Source organism: Populus alba, chromosome 14, assembly GCF_005239225.2.
Source record: "Populus alba chromosome 14, ASM523922v2, whole genome shotgun sequence".
Taxonomy (NCBI): Eukaryota; Viridiplantae; Streptophyta; class Magnoliopsida; order Malpighiales; family Salicaceae; genus Populus; species Populus alba.
In genome coordinates, this window is record NC_133297.1 from 648,294 (window position 1) to 671,553 (window position 23,260).

Genomic DNA, 23,260 nt, shown 5'->3' on the forward strand with positions numbered 1-23,260 from the left:
CGGCAGCTACTAATCCCAATAAATTAAAATGTTATTTTCACTCTGCTCATGAGAATACACACACACACACACACACACACACACATATATATATAACGAATTGGTGCAAATTTGGAGAATTCTACTTATTTCACCATCTTTAAATAACATGACGTTCTACAAAAAGGGTGGTCAAGTATCTGAGCTCTCAACTCTGAAGGGGGAAAACTTAACAGGGTGTGGGTAGAGGCAAAGAAGAAGAAGAGAAGAGAAGAAATTGAAACTAATCTCTTCCTCTGCCTTTTTCCCCACCCACACTCCTTTGTAAGAACATCATTTTAAACAGATTAGAACAATTACATGGTGGTACAGTCGCCGCCACCGAGAATGGCATTTTAAACAAAATAAAAAGATAATAAAATAAAAGAATCACCAAAATGGGCCAATGACTAACACACATCACATCAGTACTCCTATATATTCTGACTCAGGGAAATAGTTAGCTGCTGCTGCTGCTGCTGCTGAACTGGGAAAGCTTTCTGTCAATGAATTTCACTCGCTTTCTTCAACGGGGAAACGTAAAGCAAGTCACCCCACGCATGAATAAAAGAATCATTCCCTAACAGCTGTGATGCTAAACCAATATGTCGTGCTATTGTATATTTTTCCCCTTCTGAACCAACAACCAATATCGGAGGAAGTTTAACTCTCTCACTTCCTCATTTCCAGCTGTGTGACACCTCAGAGCAGCACAATCTATTGTCCCCTTCTCTCCAAAAACAACCATATTATATACAGAAAAGGTTACCCAGAATTGCCAGCAACCTCAGCAGCTCTCTGCCTCATCATCTCCATCACAGCAGCCCTTCGTCGTGAATCAGACTGCTGCTGAAGTCTCCTCAAATGTTCTTTCAGATCCCTGGACAAATATACATACATACATACATACATTTATGAGAATTTATAATATAATAATCCCCAAGGAAGTTGTAGATTTTAAGATAAGGTTGATGCATAAACCTGCAGCGTGGAACATGGCACTCTGATTCTTTGCAAGCCCGAGCATGAAGTTGAAGGAGATACCACATCTTTTTACACAGAACACAGCCTCCAGATGCACGAGTTTTGCATTGTATCCCATGACGGAAGAGACCTTTCACCTTGCGACAGTTAGGATATTGGCAATGTGGAGAGCGGCATTGCGAAGCATGCACCAGAAGATCAAGCATTTTCCTTAGCTGCAATGTCAAATAAACAATTACATCAGGCACTATAGGACATGAAGATTTTAGCAGAAAAATGACTCGGTACATTGGCAGATGAAAATATCATGGAGTGTTGGATCATCAAGTTAAGTTTCACAGTAGTCAAACCCAACATTCATTCTTCAACATAGTGTAATTATCAGTACCATAACATATATATTCCACAAAATCATTTGTGATAGAAAATCTCACAACACATAAATGAAGTCAGATTGTTCAGATTCTTCTGGTTGTGAATGGTATAGATCATTTGATGGGGTCGGGGAAGTACACTGAATTTGTTTAGAGAAATTGCAATCACTTGTAACTAGGTACATGCCAATTGACAAATACTTCACAACATCTTCCACTGCTTATTCCATAAGATTAAGTAAAGCAACTGGTTCACAGCTCTTCATATATAACAAATTAACAAACGAAGAACCGTTTACCAGGAACAAGCAGCTGTATTTTCAAGATCCAAGTCAGAACTCTAAAGACTATAAAAAAAGGTTATGTACCTGCAGAACCCTCAATTGCCTAGCTTCTTTGTTCTGTGCATCACGCTCAGCCAAGGATGGATGATTCGTCAACTTATGAGGATGATCCATACCCCCATCCTTTTGATAACAAGAATTGCATACATCATAATCAGGGCAAACCTCACAACGCCAACCTTGACCCGTTTCAATGTCAAGATGGCATATATTGCACGTTGTCACAAATGCAGGGGCAGTTGGATTATGAAGATGGTAAAGGACCATCATTGAGGAATGTTTAGCCCGGCGTAAAGTGTCATATTGATAATGGTTTCCTTGGCAAAGACTCAAAAATGCCTGTCTTGTGTCAAAAAACTCACTTTCAAGAATTTCATCTTTATCCTTTGTGTCAACAGGCACATCAGTGATTTCATCCTGCAGAATTTAGCAGTGTTATTTTATATTCAAAGAAAAGGAAAAGACTTCTGCTCAGAACCCATACAGGATTTCAAAGTAATGGCATTTTAATCTAAATTAGATAGAAGTGTTCCTAGGACCAAGCAACTTACAGGATAGAGTGCATGCTTTTCCCTTTGGTTGATAGGATGCCGCTCTCTTTCTTCACGTTTCTGTTCAGCTTCATAACACCTAAGGAAACACAAGCACAGAAACCAAAATTTTAAAAATCATCACAAGAGTTTAGGAAATGTAAAGCACCTTTTCAAGAGCCATCAATTGAAACAAGACCAACACCTGCTTGTTCTGTTGTAACCCACACACAAAAAACACTACGTAGATTTTGAAATCTGTTTTGTACTACCTATCAAATAATGGTTGTTTACTAAGGCCTTAAATAGCTTGTACACATATATAGAGCTTATAAGGAAATAATGCTATTGTAATTCTGCATTTATTCACCCAAGTAGTTACCATTGATTCTCGTTTACTGTTACACAATGTTAAGGTTACAATAGCTAGTGAATACAGATGTTCAGGTTACATAAAATTCACTAAACAGCAATACAGGTGAAGATTAAAGATTCTTACTTGTCACAAATCTGAAAGTTTTTGCACTGCTTGCAAACCCAACGGGTGCCCGATACCATTAGATTACAGCAATGCGAACAGCAATGCTGTAAATGAACCATGATAAAGTCTTCCTTCATCGGGCAAATTGTCTCACCAAGCTGGAGAGATATATTTTTGTAAGAAGAAAATCAATTATAACTGCTTAATATGAAGACATCATAACAAGCTCCAAGGTTCTGGTGGCAGAAATTGCACAATAACACAAATAACAACATCATGATAAACAGCAGCTGATTGGGAAACAATGTTAAGCTGTAAGAAATAGGGGATAGGAATTACTTTATGCATCAGTAGCAGATCCTTTGATGCATTACCAAAAAGATCTGCCTGGCCAGATGCTTTTAGTGCCCTTTTTGTAATGGTCTTTTTGGTAGTTCCCTTCTTATTTTGTTTTCTCCCATCTTCTTCTTGATTAAGCTGATAAATTAAATCCTCAGCGGCACCAGGCCAATAATCCCCATCAAAGTAGGGCAGCCTAGCTGCTGTGACCTTTGCCTTAGATTCACCACTAGATATGAAGAAATGGTCATACAAATTAATGAGGTCAGCAACAATATTTTCCTTCGCAGCTTTTCGTAACATTGCAAGATACCTGGAAACCAAAAGACATTCAATGAAGCACGTTATAAAGTTTGAGAGGAAAAAAGTAAAGCAACCTATGAATCTCTCCTTGGAAGTTTTTTTTTTTGCTCACCATTCCCGGAGCTTGTCAGATTTTGGTGTTTTCTGGATTTCTGGATGGCAATACAATATATAATCCTCACCCTTCAAAGGAGGGCAAGCCCATATATAGCAGCTTGTAAAACCCCTTTTCTTGCAGTATTCAAGGTATCCAATCTGCAGAATAAAATAGGTATAATTGCCAAAAACTCCAATTACAATTCCTAACCAAATGAACTGTTCACATTCTTGGATCATTTGCAAAGAAGATAGATAAGTATTTGAAGCTAACCAAAATTTCATGGTAAACAAATGTACGAAGAGCCTCTCCTGTCACTGCTTTAATCTCAGGTCTGAAGTACTTCACAGAATCGAGATAAGAAAGATAGACCCGGCGCTGATTTGGAAACTGAGCTTCTGATCCGAATTCCTGAACATACATGCCAAATAGGCATACCTCAACACCTTCAATCTTCTGAAATAACAAAACAACCTGAAAGAAAAAATTCCAGTGAATTATTTCTGAAATACTTAGCACCCAGAGCTTTTCAGAAGCTTAAGTGTGTGTCTCAAACGTGGTATCCTGCAAACCTTAGACTTGTACGGGAATTCAGTTGGATAATTCTCCTCCCGAAATATCTCAAGAAAACGCTGTTTCACTTCCAACTTTTTGTCAACTGATGAAACTACTCGAACTACAAGTGATTCCGCTCCAGGAACCTAAAACATAGATTTTTAAAGAGATTAGATTGTGCCAATTAACATGCATTGATGCTCTAATTTTCAAGCACCTAGGACAAACTCAAGTCTTCAAGGAAGCAAAAGTAGACATTTACCAGGGTGGTGAACTATTTAACAGTCAAAAATATGCTGTTGTAGGAACACTCATCTAAAGTTTTAGACAAAGAGCAAGAATGTCTGGCAACTAAATAAACTTGCAACAGGATCGGAGACACAGCACACACATTGAAACAACCAGATGGTATTTCTGGAAACTAATTGTTCTTACAAATTAATAATGACATCAGCTACATAGAAACTTGTTTCAACGTCACAAAAAAAGAGCTCGTGTAGTCAATTGCCAGACAATTTCAGATCATACTATTTCCCATAGTATTTGTTAGTCCTGGAATAGGGGCTTTATTCTAGAGAAAATCACAGACTTGGCACCTATGTTTCAGTAGAATTTCTATTAGAATTCTTATACTTCATTTTTTTCCCTTCTGAGTTCCTATATTTTTAAGAGATTCAATCACTCAGATACATTTACTCCAAAAACACATTTTGATGTGCCATTGTCCAAATACTCTTATACAGGATATTGTCAGAACAAGTGTACTTGATTGGTCTTTTTTTAAGAGAATAGGAATTCGTATAAAATTAAAGCATAGGAACTCAAATAAAAATTTTAACAAACTCTAAACCATGTCAATTTCATAAGCATAGACTATATAAAAGTGAAACTCCTTTCCATATAACCTGCATTGCAAGCATATTTTCATCATTACCAGTCCATATGTTAGCAGAATAAAAATAAACTCTAGATTTTAAAAATCAACCAGAAGAACACAGGCCACAGAATGATATGTAACTCACGTCATCAAAACTTTTCCCGTGCATCTTGGCCCTATCCTGTCTTTCCTGCTTCAGTTTCCTAAATAACCTCTGCTCTATATGATCACTAAGTATTGTTCTAGGCAAATCCTTAGCCCCCAGAACCGCACTTTGTGGTAAGGGCTTGCGCTCTCCTCTTTCAACCTCTGCTATGTAGCAATTAGGGCAAGTATATTCAGCTTGCCCACCATCATTCCTTCGACCATTAAATAATGCACATATTTGGTGTTGCCAAGCTTCACATTTGTCACATTGAACCCACTGCACAAGCATGAAAGAGTAAATTGTAAGTGATTATTTGAGACTGCCAAGTAGCAGAAGGACAAATACAAGACCACAGACAAACGCACCCATTCTTCAGTCTCCTCATCATTTCTCTTCTTCTCGAGTCTTGCCTTTAGAATAGTAGTCCCGTCAGCAACAATAGTATCCCCACGAGCCTCGTTATAGCATGGAATACAGAAAAAGTGCCGTGTGTCACCAGCTCCCATGGTATAATACATTGCATTCCGCTTAATGCGAGCACCACAGGGTGTACAGTATATTGGTGGTGGTTCAAAAGTAAGCTTTTCAACTGCACACAATTGACAAGAGTTCTCACTCATTGAATGCTCCATTGCTTGGTTCTTTTCTGCCTTTGCCTTACTCTGTACAAAGCAAAGTGGAAAAACAGGAACAAAAACTACTATCATCCGACCAATATATTTACTATGCGCAGAACAGATGGTAATTCTAAAACCCCATGTGCATGCAAAAGAGAACTGCATCATTACTAACAGCAATAAAAGCCTGTAAGTAAGATCAAATGTTCTTTCATGATGAGCCTGTGGACAACAGAAGGTCAGTAGCACATTAAGCAGCAAACAAGAAAGTCATAAAGCTAGCACATCATATAAATACAAGGAGCTTAAGACTCATTCACTATGAACATAAACACATAAGTGAAACTAAGATCTCAACAGCAATCAGAACCAAACATTCCAAAACAGTACAGTTTCAGTTGACAAAATGGGAGGACAGGCTAAAAGTTTGAATATTTAAATACACCATAAAATATAGTACAGGTAGTGTATGTCAAAGTAATTTCTAGCTTCATGGTTGAGCAGAAATTACACACCATGTCAGGACAAGCCTTACTTCCTCTAGAGATCATCTAATGATGATGTTTGAGAAAATTGCAGGCAGATATTTTCACAATTGTTTTTACAACATACAGAAAACTGTGAAGTAAATGAACTAAGGAGAAGCATACAAGTCAGATGCATAATCTTACCTGGCCAACCCACTGCCTGAGGCCTGTTATATGCTCCCTCACTTGTTCAGGTGTAAACAGTTCAGTCAATGATACGCCCTTTATTTTTGGCTTCCCAGACTTGGTTCCAGCTGGATTTTCAGGAGGCTTTGTAGCATTTTCTTGCTTAAGTGGATCAGTTTCTTTCTCAACTTTAAGACTCTCCTGCTTGGCTAAACGGGCAGGCTCATCATGTACCATGGATTCATCTGCAGGTATTTGGCTTCTGACATCATCCATGTTGTCCCTTTTCATCTCACTATCACTAGGACTTCCTTGTCTGGAACTTGCAGGAACTTCCAGCTTCACTTCCATGTATTCAGACTTAACTGGCAGTCTATTATCACCATGTTTGTGATCTTGGCGCTGGACATCCTGGGCTATATGAGCATCACTGACTGCAGATGCTGATACAGCAGAAACTTCACTCTCAGGTCTCAGTATTTGGGAAGATTGCTCTATTTTCATGCGCTTCGGAGAAGGTTGTAGATCTTCAGTGCTTTCAACAATTGGAGTTCTTGAAATCAGTCGAGCTGCATTTTCTCCATTATCAGTGCCTTTGCTTGGCAAACCAGAATCTGAGGCTGGAGGGGTGCGTGTCTTCATTTGTATCTTTATTTGGGCCTCTAGATAATTTCTAACAGGAATACAAACAGGGCAACATGCATCTCTGCAGTGCCTAAAGTGATGAATTAATATCCTGGTGTGCTGACATCGAGGATATGGGCATGGAGTTGACTTGCATCTGTCCATATGCCTCAACAAATTTTGGACAGTAGTGCAGTTAGGGTCAGGACATTGACCTTCTGGGGCAGGACATCTCCGGGCATGCCGCAAGAACAAAAGCCACTTCTGCTGATTTCTAAATTGCCGGTCACGATTAGCATTTCCAGATCTATAGGTGACACCACTTGAATTTTGGAGCTCTGAAGTGCTTCTAGGAGGTACTGTTTGACTGACAATGGATCCTTCTGAAGTCACATTATTACGCTGAGCTTCACCTTGCCCGGATATTCTCTGGTGGAAATCCTCTTGGACATGCTGCTCATGTGACATGCTACCTGGTACACAAGTCCGGTCCTGAGATTGTGGATGCCATTGATCCTGCAATGCCGATTCTGATTGTGTCCCAACAGAAAGGCTGTTAAAATTATTTTGAGACTCTGAAACCAACTGATGTGGATGCAACATCTGTTGCATTTGCTGTGAATTTTGCGGCAATGACAAGTACATGTTATGCTGTCCAGCTGGATGACTGAGATTTGGTGCATTCTTAGAATGCTCTCCAACCACATTTTGCTGGAATTGGTTTTGCAATTCAGACATTTGGAAGTGCTCAGAGGTTTGAGAGCGCAAAATATCATTATGGTGCTCCATTCCAGGCTCAAGCTTCACTTGACTGCTAGGATCAGGTGTGAGCTGGGATTGACCAAAAGCATCATTGTTCAACAGATGCTGTTGCTGCTGACCTTGCTGTTTCTGTAAACGATGATGTTGAGCAAATTGCTGCTGTTGAAATTGCTGCTGGAGTTGTTGCTGTTGGAGAGGATGTTGCGGAAGTTGCTGCTGTTGAAGTGAAGACTGGAAATTCATCTTTTCAGACTGGTCAAGTGATTGAGGCCTTATATGCCCAGCTTGAGGTGCGACATGCAAATTTGACTGATTATTTACAAGAGAAGAGCTAGTTTTGGACATAGACTGCAAGCTTGCAGAACTCAAATTCTGAGCATTTATCATCGATCCAACAGATGTTATAGCACCATATATGTTGCCAGATCCAAAAGAATCAGCATTACTCATCCCATATCCATCCCCTGGTAAGATATTCATCTGCAGTTAGACATTGCTTTCTTCCAAAAAATAAAAAATAAAAAATCTCAAGTTAATTGTTACATGATAAATCTCCAAAGAGAGGATGGAGGGGAGAGAGGGGCATTACCTTGCATTAGTTGACGTTGATGTTGATCAAACTGCTGTTGCAATGGTTTAGGTGAATTCGCATATAGTGTGGAAGTCATATAGCCATCAGAGGTACCAGGCTCATTAACAAGGGGCAAATTATTCCCAAGCATCCCCATACCACCATTTAGGGCACCATTTGCAAACCCATAAGATTTCTGCTGCATGCCAGACCTAATATTGCTACCCATTTGACTCCCAAGGTTCTGCAGTATGCGACTGTTCTGACCGCCAATGTACTGCTTTGGCTGCTGTGTCTGTGATACCATAGCAGAGTCAGCAGTCGAAAAGCCACCACTGTTAGCAGTAGATTCCACATTCATGTAAGACTGGTTATTATTGTTGTTATTGCTATATCCGGGTGTTGGAATCATTTGGCTTGTCATTCTTGGCACGCCCATAGATGACATGTTTCCACCAGAACTAATGGAAAAATTGGCTGGTGACTGCTGGTATCCATTAGACAGATTTCCTGCAAACATAGATTGTGTGACATGGTCACAAAGTAAATAAATTGATCATTAACAGGGAAGATTAAAAGCACCACAAGGCTTAAAGTTACCATCTGATCTACTGAAGGAACTTCCATGCATGCCACTAGATGGCAACAGGCTCCCTGTGTTGACAGCTGGAGGTGCTATGGTATCACATCCACTGGAAGTAATCATCATGGTATCTACAGAAGAAGTCATCATATTCGAACTCCCACTGTTTGACATACCAGGAGTTGGTATCATGGTTCCAATGGATGAGGAAGAATTAACAAGCTGCGGATGCCGTTGGTTGTGGCTATTTGTAGAGGAGCGCTTGAGCAGACTACTCAGACGACTCTCTAAGGTATTCAGGTTCAAATAATCCTCCTACAAAACAAAATCGATAGCAGCATAAATTGAAAAAAAAAATAACAAAAACAAAACCCTGAAGAACAATCAAGGAATGAAATCCAGCAAATTTGTAAAGAAATAAAGAATTAGTTTAGTGATTTACATTTTAAAGCTGTTCTGAGGATTAAAAAAAAATCAGTCTTTTAAAGTAGTTAACATGATTTCAGCAATCAATCCATCCCCTTTCTTACTGAAAGCAGAATAAAATAATATCTCCATTAAAGATTTGATATGTGGACACAAAAACAACAGTCCAAATACACACGTAAATAAGAATTAAATGGATAAGGAGAAAAACCTTAGTCTGAGCAGCTTTAAATAGACCCTCTTCTAAGCGTTTGGCAATGCCCTTAAACTTTTGTTTCTGTGAATCATCCACCGGCTGAGAGTGCCGCCGCATGATAAATTCAAATCTAGAGAGAATACATATAAAAAAAATTAAAAAATCAGTCCTTCAATATTCCGTCTATGAAACAGGTATTACAAGGGTGCAAATGTAAAGTGGTAAGTAGAATCAATAACTAAAATATTATTCTCTCAATTTCAATAAATAGCAAAATGTAGTGTGTGTTTGGCAATGCAATGTGAAATTTGAAGCTTTCTTCACTTGGAAAGCATCACCAAATGGAATGTAGCTGCAGACTGTATTGTTGCTTCTAGAAATAGCAATCAAACTGAAAAATTTCCGAAACAATTGGAGACTTAAAACTGAGAAGGAAAGTCAAAGCCTTACATTTTTTGGTGTATATAGTTGCGAGCTCGGCAAAGCTCAGGGTCAATGCTGTACATATTCGCAGGAGCATTAGCTGATGCTGCTAAATTCTGCATCTGCTGATTCCCATTCTGTTGCGGCGGCAATTGATTAGAAACCTGCCCGGACAGATGCGCTTGCACATTCATCTCCTTTCCTCTTTAAATTTACACCAATAGCTTACCACCAAGTGTACTTGTACTTCTTCTCATGCTCTCCAACTGCAACAAACAAACAGAAAATCAATAAAAGGAAACTAATTTGGGAAAAAAATATTTAAAAAAAATCATTGATTGATGAGTAAAAATCGAAGGAAAAAGGGGAGATTGAAAGAGGGGAAAGATAATTCGAAGAGTGAGGAAGCATAACCCTAAAGAAATTAGAGAATTAGGTACCGAATTGGAACAGAATAGAATCGATCAAATTTTCGAAACCTAAAAAAAAAAACAAACCAAACCTGAAGCTGAAATAGAAAGAAAGAGATCGCAGCAAGAAGGTTTTGATATTGGGATTCGAGTTCGATAATTGATCGTCCAATCGCTATTTTCTATAATTTAAAAAAATTAAAGAAAATTCAATCGTTATTTTTTTACACACCAGAGCAGGGCAGGGCAGAGGGATTGAGGAGAAAGAAATCGGAACTAAAAGTAAAAATATAATGAATAGGAGATTTTGGTGATTTAGTTCTGCTTCTGGTTCGTGTTCTTGTTCGGTTGGGCGAGGAAGAAAGAAAGAAATCAAAAGAGTTGAATTTTCTTTTTTTTTTTTTTTTCTTTTTTTCTTTTTCTTTTTCTTTTTTTAGAGAGAGAGAGAGAGGCGACAGCGCAAGGTTAAAAAGTCTAAAAGGTTTGAGGGGGAGAGAAAGAGAGATGGTTATATTAATAATAATAATAATAATAATAATTTCAGTCAAAACAAAAAGAAATATATATAGTTTAGGAGCAAAATTGGTACTTCCCCAATAGTTTGGGGGTCTATTTTTGATAAATCATGGTGTGAAGTGACATAAGTACCCCTTCCTTTATCTTCAATTTTCACTGCATTTGTTGTTTCTCTTTCCGGTGCATGTACATCGCTACTTCAGTTCTCTCTCTCTCTCTCATCTTTGTCACTTCCTTTTTTTCCCTTTTCTCTTCCCATTTTCTATTAATTGTTTTCTAATAATTATTTTTTTGTATGATTAATCATTTGTAAATATGCACCAAGAATATAAGGATTTTTTTTCTCAATATTATGACTGGTTCCATCGTCACAAAGCCCAAGTGGGTTGATTGACACCATATAATTATTTATGAGTTAAGTTTTCAAGGTGCAAGAGTCGAGTTGATGAGAATGTGGTCCTAATCTTCTCTGTCAAACCAACCTTGTACATCATCATCTCTGTGGAAGCTGTTTTTTATGGACATAATGCTAAAAATAGCTGTTGTTCAGGGTGAATTCTCTTCTAAATCAGCTTATGATCTTGATCAACGTAATTGGAGCAAGCCTTGGATGGGATGACACTCAACAAAACAAGGGTTGTTTATAGCTTGTTGCCCAAAAACTTTAAAGGAAAACTGGTTTGTAGCACTATCATTGTTATGTTGTCGAGTCTCCTTGCGTTGCTTATTGATTGTCCATGCATCAAGGAAAATGTTCTTCGTTTTCTTCGAGATCGTTGGCAGGCGAGTTCGACTTTCATCTTGAAAAAGTGTCATGCTAGGTTCTTTGGAGTGTGAGTTGATTGATAACTTGACTCAATGCTGGGAGGCAGAAGATGACAAGAATCATTGATTGTCACCTACTGTTCATATCCATGGCAGGTACGTCTAATCGTGCTATTACTGTTAGAGAATGGTTTAAAAGCTTGTGAGATGGTGCTTGTAAACACAATCCTGGACTTGTTTTTTTTGGTATAACCATCCGTTTCCGGTCACTGCCGACTAATCCAGATTCGAGCCGGGTGAGACCCATAAGGGCAGCAAAGCTCTCCCACATAGCGCCACTGCATACCCAAGGCTCGAACTCGAGACCTTGGTTAAGCTAGGACAATCCTGGACTTGTTAGTGTTAATTTTTTTATACGAGTGCAGCACGTGGTTTCATCGTTTTAAGACTAACTTGGGGTATTTACATCCATCAAGATGGGTCTGCAGGCTGGTGTCCCGGGTCTTTGCCTTGCTTGGCAACATAAGCATGGACAATCTGAGATTGAGATGGATTTGGTGGTTTTGATTAATGTTGCAAGAGGTTCTTCAACTTCTTTGATGGAGGCTAAATCATGTCGTTGATTGATTATTCTTCACAATTCTCACCACAATGAAGCACTTTCTAAAAAGCACACCCGCAAGCGAGCGATGCAGGGAGGGAATGATGGGAGAAAAAGAGAGACGTGATCTTTTTTCTAACAAATGCAGAAAAATAACGATGATACATCATAAGTGTGGCTTCCAGCCACAGCCTAAAATACTGGCAAATAGGCTCATTGCTATATTCACCATTCCTGCAGCTTCCCTCCGTTCCACTGTATCATTACAATTAATACATCAAATGGATCTCTCTTCCCAGTGGGTTCACCAGTCACAGCTGGGTGTGGGATTTAAAGCAAGTAAACATTTCAATTGTATGTTGAAGGCCTCGGTCTTGGTGGTATATAAAAAGAGTTACCAAGATCAATTGGAGTTTGTAACAATGGGTTCCATCTATCAAATACAATTCGCCCACCCCGGCCAATTCTTCCATGGAATCTATATGGTGGCATTGATGTATCGTTCTTCATTGACGAATCTGCTGGTGGTACAATGCCTGCAGCTGCCAACTTTTCTGGAACCAGAGGCTTTGTGAACAAAAGCACTGGCTCAAGAGGGTCCTGTGTTTATCCATAAAATAAAAGAATTTAACAGCATATTTCATATTCAAGAAAGGACAGATGGATGCGCAATTTATCATCATCATATCACCAACTTATTGATTAGTACAAAAAACTAATCAACTAGTGTAGCAGTGACTATTTCTTGTGATTACTGCTTTTGGGAGTTAGGCAAACAGAGAGTGAGAGAGAGGACAGGTTATTCACAAAAGAATCCATCCCTTTACCATTTTATTGAGCCATCCAAGTGGTGTATGCCGCCGTCTAAACTCTTGCTTCACGGTTACAGCTGGAGCTGCCAGCGGATTGGAGTCCGTCACAGGTGGATTTTGAAGTGCAGGTCTGCTACGCGGACGGCTGTTTGCATGGTCATCTGAATCAACAAATTCATCTTCACTTGAAGCGAACTTGGAAGAGAGAGGGAATCCAGGAACAGCCAAGCTGTCTTCAAGGAGCTCAGTTTCATGCTGCACCAATGAAGTAAAGAATTGCAAACAAAACACAGAAATTACATGGCACAACATACATCCAAATAAACAAATTGATATGTTGAATAATAGATGATCCAATAAAAAGAAGGGAAAAGAGGAAACAAAGAACCAACCATAAGGTACATGACATACCTTGTACTTCATTTGGATCCTTTGGAGGCTCACCTCACTCTCCATCGCCTCTCTCTTTTTCTCCTCTCTCTGCATGCATACATGTATAGGCAGACAATGAGTGCTTCCCTTAATATGAAAAATCAATGACTTGCATTTTTCCATATATTCATTGAGTTTTCATCAGAAAAAAGCCCACCTTAATCAGAGCCTCAAGTATGGTCTTGGCTTGTTCAAGGTTGCGTCTGACCTGAATATACAAGATAAAATAAAATAAACATGTTGAAGAACAGATATGGGAAATGATACGACTTATCAAACAGACTACAACAGAGAGCTGTTCAAATTTTGCTCACAAACCAGATAACTTTCCAAACAAAAAACCTATGTCAGTTCACTTCATCCATTTTTCACAAGTTATGTCGTTTAGAATAAGAAACTTGCAGGCATACCAACCCATTAGACTTCAGAAAAGAATTATTCTGAGTGATTCTCCTTGCATTCAAGGTCAGTGGGCATTTGAAGGCATGGTTAGTGAAGAGAAAAGATGTATCAAGTTGAAAAGAGAGAAGGAAAAACCATATGCTATGAACTGTTCTTCTAAAATCAGGCGAAAGTGGAATACTGCTCCTGTCTATAATGTTTCGCTTACAATAAGAGCCTCATCTGACAGATGTTCCTTGAATCCGCTCTCCCACTAATTAAAGTGATGAAAAATAACCCTGTTCTCTATCAACAACTTATATTTAATGCCTTGCCTACCCTGCCCATGCTATCCCCAATTCCTCATGTTAGTGAATTACACAGATTCTAACTCCATCCACCATGCAGAAATCAAAAAAGATCATTTGCTTTCCCAGGGGAATATTGACTGACGCATGACCCCGACCTCATACCAACCTTCTTCTTCCATGCTGAAGTGACTTACAGTCACTTATTTAAAAGAGAAGTTCAGTTTCCATTAGCACAACAAGGATGCTATGAATGTGTAAGGTTATCAGTACACACACAACAGAAAGATGAGGGGCAGGGTGGATAATCTGACCACTAGCATGTTTATAGTAGGCAAACTTTTTGCAATTATAAGTTTAAGGGATTGTAATTGAGGTGTTAAACACAATTTGAGTTCAAGTTAATTGGGATTTGATTTAAAAAAGGGCCAGCTAGAAAGAACTGTTAGTTTGGAAATTTGAGCAACAACGTTAACTATGATTTAGTTATATTTTGGAGGGTTAATTCATTCAGTTGGTGAAAATTCTGAAGATGATTTAGGATGTTGGTACAACGAGAAGAAGGGGGTACATAACTACAATTCTAATGAATCAATAAGGTAAATGTCGCTAGTTGTGAGCAGTATGCTAAGACATCGTAGCAGTAAAATTTTGAAGCAGGAAAGGAGAAGAGAACTGACTTTTCTTTACACACCAAGCCTCAACAAAACATCTCAATCAAATACACGCTACTGAAATCACAAGGCCTTTCAAAGGCTTAGCAATCCTAATAGGACTCAATTTCAAAGCAAGAAAAATAAATTCCTGCTATTCAGACCAAAAAAAAAAAAAACAACTATACAAACTTATAGATCTAGATTAACCAAAGATGAAATTTTCTAACCAGCTAAATACTTAAACAGTCAATTAAACTACCATGAATGCTTATTTTTAGACTAAAGTGCAATCTCAAGTGGCATGACATTACCACATGTTATTTTAAAGTGATCTTGTGACTAATCAAAATTCTTCCCTAAATTTGATATAGACCAAAAAAAATGCGGGCACACGTACAGCATGAGAGCACATGCTTCTACCTTAGCCAATAACAGACCCACTACAAGATTCATGTTTATCTCATGGTTCTTTGCAAATATTGGAAGCAAGAATTAGTAGAGTATAAAACACTGGACTGGTGATATCTTCCAAGGAAATAAAATGTCAATCTTGAATGAGAATTTTGTATCGACAATAAGTAAAGAAATAATAGAGCTCACCTGGCGAAGCTTGTCAAATGATTGCACATTATTTTCCCTCCTTTGCATCTGCAGAAAAGAGAAGGAAGAGTTTAGGAACCTAGAAACAATTGCCTTATTCTTTAAAGATAATGCAAGGGATATCTTTTTGTAGGAAATTCACTTAAATATCAAAAAACAAAAGCAAAAGTTTATACCCTTCTGGTGTGCAGCCTGTGGGCCTTCTCCCTTGGTCTAAACACATTGTAAGGATTGGTATCATTAACTGGCGGAGGAGGCTGTACCAAAAAAAAAAAAACAGAGATAGAGAGAGGAAAAAAAGCCAAGACCGGACAATCAACACGCAAAAATGAGTCAAGCATAAACATTGATCTTCATAAAAACTGATTATTAACATTATTTACCGCTTGTCATCCAAACCAGTTTCACTAACAAAATAAAAAAAGAGAATCTTAGCAAGTTAATTGAAGTCAACAATAAAAAGAAATCTATGAGGACAGGATGGTGGGTTTGGTGCCATAATCTTCCAAATCATCCTCAGAAAAATCTTCTTGAAATTAAAAGTCTCAGCTCTGTTAAGTGCATCTTCAACATTTTTGCAGCCATGATGACCAGACAGGTAATGTTAGTTTATAAAGACTGGCCAGTGTGCTTTGAATGAATTTTACTAAACCTTTCTCCAAAAATTTACAATTCTGTAATAATTTTACAACGCTCAATCACATCCACTAATATCTATTAGTTCAAAGTGTCTTGATAAAGTTTCCAGAAGTATTATTTATCATCAAAAAATTTAAATATTGATTTCATGCAACTAACCTGCAAACGCCGTAGAATTGGTTTCTTCCATCTTTCACGCTACCAATAGAGAAAGGAAAAAAAGAAGATAAATATTCAATGATATGAACAGCTATATCACAACTGTCAGCTCTTTCACTGAGCATAACTTGATGTTAAATCTCTACTGGAAATATCATAAGAATTCAAAGCAGAATGCTGCAACTGAAGTTATTTATCATAACTCCATGCAACCATTACCTTATCTTTCCAATAATTATAGACAGACTGGAAAACTGCATAACGGGTGGACTGAGTTTGAGGTTGAGCTTGCAAGGCCTGAAAATAAAAGGAATGAAAACCAAAAGGAGGTTCAAAAGCAATGAGCTGTATATATATTGATTAGACAAAAAAACACTCCATATGAAAGCATCATAACTAAGAGACAAGAAGTATCAATATTGTAAACATGAACTTTTAACTCCATTTCATGGCCCAATAAGGTTTACAATCAATGTATTTAGTAGGAAAGCCTGTGTTAAAGGAAGCAATAAAATTGCAAGACAAATGATCAAGCTACTGGCTTTTGCACATGACTAAAAGCATGGCAACACAGAGGAATTGAAGAATGGACACAAAATTTAACCTCAAGAGCTGCATCAAATTGTAGAAGTACAGGGATTGGTGAAGCAAGAGTAGGCGTTATAACCCCTGCTCTTTCCCGAGCTTTATGATCCAACACCTCCAACTTGAAAAGCAGAAGTTCAAACCTATATTATAACATATTTATTTAGATGACAAAATCACAGTTAGCAGCAATAATAACCTCCTCGTTACTAAAAAAGGAAAATTAATTTACTTTTCAGGCGAAAGATTCTTCCTATCCTTTTTGTAGAAATCATGAAGCCAATCCTCATCCTCATTATCCAAATCATACTCAACAAACTCACCAAGCTCAGCTCGAGCTGCAAAAAAAGAAAAGAAAGAAATTATAAAATAAATTTGATTTGTTCAAAGAAAGAAAGAAAGCAAAAGGCAATGAGAAACTCACCTCCCCTAGCGCGAAGATAGGAAGTGGGGGGAGCAAAAGTGCGACCATAATCCCTTTCATAGGTATCAACAACGACAAACTGGGGAGTAGGTATTTCGGCAGCAACTTTCTTTGAAGGAATAATGTGGTGGTGTTGGTGGACATCATTTTGGTCAATATCAGGAGTTGGAGCAGAAGCAAGTGAAGAAGAGATGCGGAGGAGAAGCTGCTGCTGCTGCTGAGAGTTGCGTGTTGAATTCGGAGTGTTGTTGTCATCTTCTTCAAATTCTTTAACAGATTTTACGATAGGCAGCTTCTTGTGAATGTCCAGCGGACGCGGTCGAAACGAAAGTCTGCTCATTTCTTCCTTTTTTGAAAAATTGATTGGGGGATTTTGTTTTGTTTTCTTCTTCTTCTTCTTAGTAGAATTCTAGGGTTTGCTCAGGCCTCTGACGGGAGGAGAAAAGAAGCCGCCTTTGATTAGAAGGAGAAGAGTACGGTAATGCAAGGTAATGTAATGGATTGGACTGGTAATGAATAATTTAGGGTTTCAGAAAGAAAGGAAGAAGATGGTGAGATGCGACTGATGGACGTCACTGGCTATCGCGAGGGAGGCGTTTAGGGTTCCAACTTCGAATTGGGACCACTTTTTGCCTTTGTTTTTCTCATTCGTCTGGATATCACGGGTGAGGGATCCAATTACAAATGCTCTTTGTTTGGGGATCAAGTTGATTTATGGTTGGGTGACAAATATGTTATTTTCCATCCCTTGGATTTTTTTAAATTTCATGTAAAGCAATGGTTGTTTCTATTTATTTTTTTATTTTTTAAAAAAAAATTACTTATTATCTTAATCTAGGTAAGTCTTCGCTCTCCTAGAACATCATAAATCAATTAAAGATTAGATTATCTGAGAGAATTAAATTAACAGGTCACCATTTACATCTACAAAATTAAATTAATGTTAACACAATACCAATAATGTCATTTAATAAAGTTTGATGGGCTATTCAAAATAATATTTTTATTTATTTTTTATATTAATATATCAAAATTAAAAATTAAAAAAATATATTAATTCAACTTTTTTTCAAAAATTTAGAAAAATGCATAGTTAATTAGCACTCCCACATAATTAAGTGGTTACATTTCAATTTTTTTAAAAAAAAATAAAACAAAATGATATTTTTTTATTTTTTCAAAATTAGAAAAAAAAAAAAACATTTTCTCAAACAAACACACTCTAGAGTTTAGCTACTAGGAGTTTTGAGACATAGTTAAATCAATATTTTCTCTTTATGTTATGGGGTTCTGATCATCGAAGCATTTTATCTTAAATTGTATTCCAGGACCGCCTAAATAGTGGGGAAATAGTGGGGAAAGGTGGAGGAGGAGAATAAAATATAAAACCACCTACATAACATTTTGATATAAGGACTTCAGAAACAAAAGGCTGATTGCAGAGAGGATGTCATGGTTCTATCCCATGCAAGAGCAGAAAACACAAAAGACCTGCAACATTTTCGTGTTCATGCATCATCGACGGTCTACTCCTTTACTTGAATTCCACAACTTCAACATTTTTAGTGGCTCCACTGCAGTCCGAGTCCATCCATCCAGGGCCACCATTTTCTGGTGCAGTCTCCTGTGGTGCTTCTTCCACGACCCAATCATCCATGGCCACCATTTTCTGGTGCAGTCTCCTGCGGTGCTTCTTCCACGACCCAATCATCCATGGCACCAATCTCTTCACCCACAACATTATTTCCAACAGCATATCGTTTGTTTTGCAGCTGCAAGTTATAATGAACAAATGCCAAGTCATTCAATCTTTGTTGCTCGATACGGTTCCTTCCATCCACGAGAAGCTTCTCGGCCATACTCTTCTTCAGGTTATTCCTAGATGCACCATTACAAGCCTGCTCAGAATTCTGATGGCAAATCTTTGCAGCTCAGGACATTGTTTCCCATAGGTACACCACCATTGGGCTGCGTTTGAATTTATAGGGACATCAAAGTTAATAAATTTCGCTCATGACCAACTCAATGATGCAATCAAGATTAAAGGGAATGGGGGTAGATAAAATCAAAGGAAGGAATAGCCTTTACCTGGAGAAATATTGGTTCTTTCGGCAATTGCTCTCCCCTCTTCAAAATCACCTCTAGCATGTCTATACTCGTCAAGCTGAAATGTTATTATAAGTTGAGTGCGCTGGTGTGCTACCATACAGGCCAAATGTAACCTCTGGATCACTATAGAAATCAGTTGAATAAAACAGACATGGGTTTAAATAATAACCCGCTGCATGTAGAGAGAATTGAGAGGCTTTTTAAGCCCTCGACACAAAACATTCCGCAAAAGCTATCAGATATATTCCCAGGACCCAGAGAAGAAAGTACACGAGTAGGCGCAGATTAATTTTTAAGATTAACCAAGTGAGAAAGCAGATAGAAACCAAATGGAAGTCATAAGTTAGTTGTACAACATACCTCAAGTTGCTCATGTAGCTGCTTCTGGACTTCCATTTGCATGCGAAGAGCCTCGGTGATTTGAATTGTCCTAGACATGAAAAGATGGAGAAAGTTTTATACGTAAATTGATAGAACAAAACGGCAAGATGTCCACATAGAATTGAAAAGGCAAAATATATCAGTGCTAACCCTTTTTTCTTCCCATCATCATCAATGATAATTGAAGCCGCTTTCTTTTCTTCAGAGCAAGAAGCTTTCTTCTCTGTATAGAAAGGGAGTAAAATCTCAACAATTCAGAAACAAAGTGGAAAAAGAAAAAAAAAAACCTTTCATGCATATATAAAAACAAAAACAGATCACTATTGGAATTATTCTTGTACGTAATCTTTAAGTCTCTAAAATAATCTTAAGATTAGCATAAATATGAGTCATGAACAGTTGTAATCTAAGTCCACGCCATGGGGCTTCCTCTCTAATGTGAGAGTAATATGATATAAGGGTCGAATTGATTCCCTCTTCAAGTTCTGGATATCCCATGCAGAATAGGATCCCATGATCCTGAACTAATCACGTATCAGCAGAAAAATAAGAAGAAACAAAGATCAGGTAACCCAGAAACACTGCCACCCATCTTCAGAATTGAGGTAGAAAATTGTTCTAATGAAAAGAATAAATAAGCATGCCAGATGGAACGAATAACTATAGCACGGACAAAATCATATGAACCTTTTTTTAGTTATTCCTGAAAAAGATATGGTAATGATGATGTTGGTAATGATGATGTTGGCAATGATAAACATGACTTCTTTGCATTATGAATTCATTACCTTCCTTTTTTTCTTGAAAATACTTGGCAAGTCGGTATTTCTGAAAAGAGAAAAAAGCACGGAGAAGGTAAAAATCTATACAATTAAAGCACGCACAGCTAAGTTCAAAGCTGACTAATTCAGATTGGATGAACAAGTTGAGAGATAATATAGACTGGATACCTGTAGGTGGCTTTTCACATGATAGATTGTCAAACCTTCAACGTTCATAAGCTTTAACACCCCCTTTGGAGTAGCCTCTACATTTCAAAGCAATCCATGAAACATCATACAAGAAAGAATATACATATATAACAATGTTAAAAGTGCCGCTTGAGGTATTTGCTATGGTTCAGATGATTAAGTGGTTCGAGCCTAATATATATCACAATAGAGACCTTCAATGAAAAGAACAAAAAACGTGACTGGCTTATTGACAGCATCCAAAAAACGTTCATGAAGCTCAGGTGTCCATCTCATTCTTGGCTTGTGTGCAGTGGATGAACCAAGAGAGGGTTGACTTGAAAGCGCATCAACAGGTGGGGCAATAGAAGGAAAATTCTGATAGCAGGCGAATCCTGTGACTGGCAATAGAAGGAAAATGGCTGTGTGACTCCTTTACTGGACTCCCCTTTAGTTAATGATACGACAGCATGGTGATTCATGATGATAGCCTAACCTTATCTACCATTCCCATAATCATATGCCAAAATCTAGTAAAAAAACCTTTACAGATAGAAATGATGGAACGAGAGATATACTGGATTGAAATATTAATTTCTGTTGAGATTGAGAAATTCTGAGATTTGAGGGCATAACAAAGGAAAGACATATGGTCAAAGTTTAAGGTTTAATCAAGTTCCAAATCCACCAACAGAATCAGTCAGCCGCAACATTTATGTACGGAACACTTTTCTCTCTTTAATCAGCACTGAACTGTTACATTTCTGTAACAAAAATTAGCTTCATTATGATTCTTAGCCTATTTCAGCAACAAGATCAGCCAATCAGTTATCTGCTAAATTTGACATGCATTTAAGCCATATAATCTACACAGATCTTGATGTGAAGGCATCTCCATCAAGTCTATAAGTAAATCATGCAAATGATTCTGTGCTGAGAAACCTGTAAACCAGAGAAGCAGTATATTGATCAACACTCGGAAGAAATTGTAAAGTTCTTTCTTGGTAAATATAATTGTATACAAGTTACAAGACAATTCAACCACTTACAGAGGTCTAAGTTGTTAGGCAATCAATTGTATAGAATAATTATAGGACAAGAACACACATGATGGCCATATCAGTAATTAGCAAGTGCAGCATGCCTAAGTTGCCTCCAGGCAAAGCACAGTTCTATCACAAAATAATATCTAGAATTACTTGTACATCGATGACCGAAAACAGACTCGCTGTAGGAGTCCACACGTACAACTTCTAAGCATCAGAAATTCCTTGCCATTGTCAACCCCTACCTGAAACCTAAACTCAAACAACCTATATCTCTATCACTAACTGTTTAAGCTTAAATCCCATCACAACTGCCACTAAAAAAGCACACAGGAACCAAGCTCTAACACACTCTTTAACTGAAATTCCGACCATATAAAAACTGACACCTTCTTTTTCACCATTTCAATACATATATAGAAAAAGCTTTAAAATTATTTTACAGTTCTTAAACACTTAGCATGAAGGAACAAATCTAAATATTAACCTCAGACATGTCACCATAAAACAGAACCCAAAGTTTCTCCCGCCACTAAAAATAAGTAAAGATTTCTTTTTCTTAAACAGGAATTCAAAAAGAAAAAAGAAGAAAAGAAAAGGCAAAAACACACAAAATGAGAGAAACCCAGATAGATTTAAGATCCTATAGCAGCAAATGAATTCGAAGGGGACTAATTAATAAGCAAGAAAAAAAGAAAAATATATGGTTAAAAAACAAATGTCATGAGAGTCAGTCATCCACAAAAGAAATTAGATAAAAGAACCTCAAGAGTAGCAGCAGATAAGATTTCATCAGATATCTATGTACAAAAGGAAGGAAAGAGAAAAGTTCATCAAGAAAAGAAAAGAAAAAAAGACTGCAATTAAACTAACCTGAGAATACGAGATCTTTTTTCTCTCTTTCTTGTTGAAGGAAGAAAAGAAGACAGACATTAACAACAATGTTACTAAGGTGCTTTGAGTCTAAACGTTGCATACTGTGATAAAGAAAGAAAGAAAGAAAAGAAAGGATCCAGATGCTAAAGAAACCAAAAGTAGCAGAAGGATTTGGCTCCGGGGAATCAGTTTATAAGAAACAAAAGTTTATAAGAAAATGATTGATCGCATTGTGAGGGTTACAGTGTTTCACAGGCCTGGAATGTATGTGAAGCACACGCACCAATGTCAGGTGGATCTTGGTTGTCTGTCCTTTCTGAAGAAATGTCAAGTGGGGTTTAATTACATCATCTAAAATTGGAAAATTTTGTCTAAAGCTGAGGTCATCCCATCCCATCCTCGAGTCAATCTTGTTTGTGAAACGAGTAAGCGATGGAATATCTACTGTGATTGTGATTGCCTTTGATGAAATTATTATGCAGTATCTTGTTTTTATCTGATCCAATAATTCTTTACTTCTTTTTTTTTTTACCATTTGTAACTCCTGTTAAACTCTGTTGCCCCCAGTATTACTGCTCAAGTGCTATGATGCTTACTACAGTACTATGCATAGCAGACAAATTAAATTCATGGTTTGATCTTCTCTAATTTATTTAAAACCATCGGGGAATCTCACAAAAATGCTTGCTAATATATTACTCCATG

General features: G+C 37.6%; 3 protein-coding genes across 7 annotated transcripts; all 3 read right to left on the reverse strand.

Moving 5' to 3' along the window:
- Positions 1–100: 100 nt before the first annotated feature.
- LOC118037664 (histone acetyltransferase HAC1) lies at positions 101–10,812 on the reverse strand. Of its 3 annotated transcripts, none has more exons than XM_035043726.2 (17): positions 10,548–10,812; positions 9,933–10,171; positions 9,498–9,612; positions 8,878–9,175; positions 8,296–8,787; positions 6,339–8,170; positions 5,416–5,712; positions 5,048–5,326; positions 4,043–4,171; positions 3,744–3,944; positions 3,486–3,628; positions 3,071–3,383; positions 2,750–2,889; positions 2,272–2,350; positions 1,745–2,137; positions 1,000–1,217; positions 101–898 (listed from the first exon to the last, which is right to left on the reverse strand). In XM_035043726.2, the coding sequence occupies exons 2-17, from the start codon at positions 10,097–10,099 to the stop codon at positions 784–786; spliced, it is 5,211 nt and encodes a 1,736-aa protein (XP_034899617.1). In that variant the 5' UTR covers positions 10,100–10,171; positions 10,548–10,812; the 3' UTR covers positions 101–783. The 3 variants fall into 3 exon arrangements, with proteins under 3 accessions (XP_034899617.1, XP_034899607.1, XP_073260740.1); XM_035043716.2 differs by having other exon boundaries at positions 10,408–10,812; XM_073404639.1 differs by lacking the exons at positions 9,498–9,612; positions 9,933–10,171; positions 10,548–10,812 and adding an exon at positions 9,303–9,363.
- A 1,490-nt stretch (positions 10,813–12,302) lies between these two features.
- LOC118037520 (uncharacterized) lies at positions 12,303–17,857 on the reverse strand. The gene is made up of 11 exons (XM_035043519.2): positions 17,194–17,857; positions 17,002–17,107; positions 16,789–16,912; positions 16,404–16,481; positions 16,185–16,223; positions 15,563–15,643; positions 15,387–15,434; positions 13,599–13,649; positions 13,421–13,489; positions 13,025–13,264; positions 12,303–12,797 (listed from the first exon to the last, which is right to left on the reverse strand). The coding sequence occupies exons 1-11, from the start codon at positions 17,531–17,533 to the stop codon at positions 12,546–12,548; spliced, it is 1,428 nt and encodes a 475-aa protein (XP_034899410.1). The 5' UTR covers positions 17,534–17,857; the 3' UTR covers positions 12,303–12,545.
- Positions 17,858–18,571: 714 nt separating this feature from the next.
- On the reverse strand, positions 18,572–22,971 carry LOC118037583 (myb family transcription factor PHL6). 3 transcript variants are annotated; one of them, XM_035043629.2, is made up of 8 exons: positions 22,553–22,963; positions 20,849–21,575; positions 20,634–20,710; positions 20,472–20,511; positions 19,834–19,906; positions 19,663–19,732; positions 19,282–19,417; positions 18,572–19,161 (listed from the first exon to the last, which is right to left on the reverse strand). In XM_035043629.2, exons 2-8 carry the CDS (start codon positions 20,928–20,930, stop codon positions 19,061–19,063), a joined length of 579 nt encoding a protein of 192 aa, XP_034899520.1. In that variant the 5' UTR covers positions 20,931–21,575; positions 22,553–22,963; the 3' UTR covers positions 18,572–19,060. The 3 variants fall into 3 exon arrangements, with proteins under 3 accessions (XP_034899520.1, XP_034899527.1, XP_034899512.1); XM_035043636.2 differs by lacking the exon at positions 20,849–21,575 and having other exon boundaries at positions 19,282–19,357; positions 22,553–22,971; XM_035043621.2 differs by lacking the exon at positions 20,849–21,575 and having other exon boundaries at positions 22,553–22,969.
- Between the last annotated feature and the right edge of the window lie 289 nt (positions 22,972–23,260).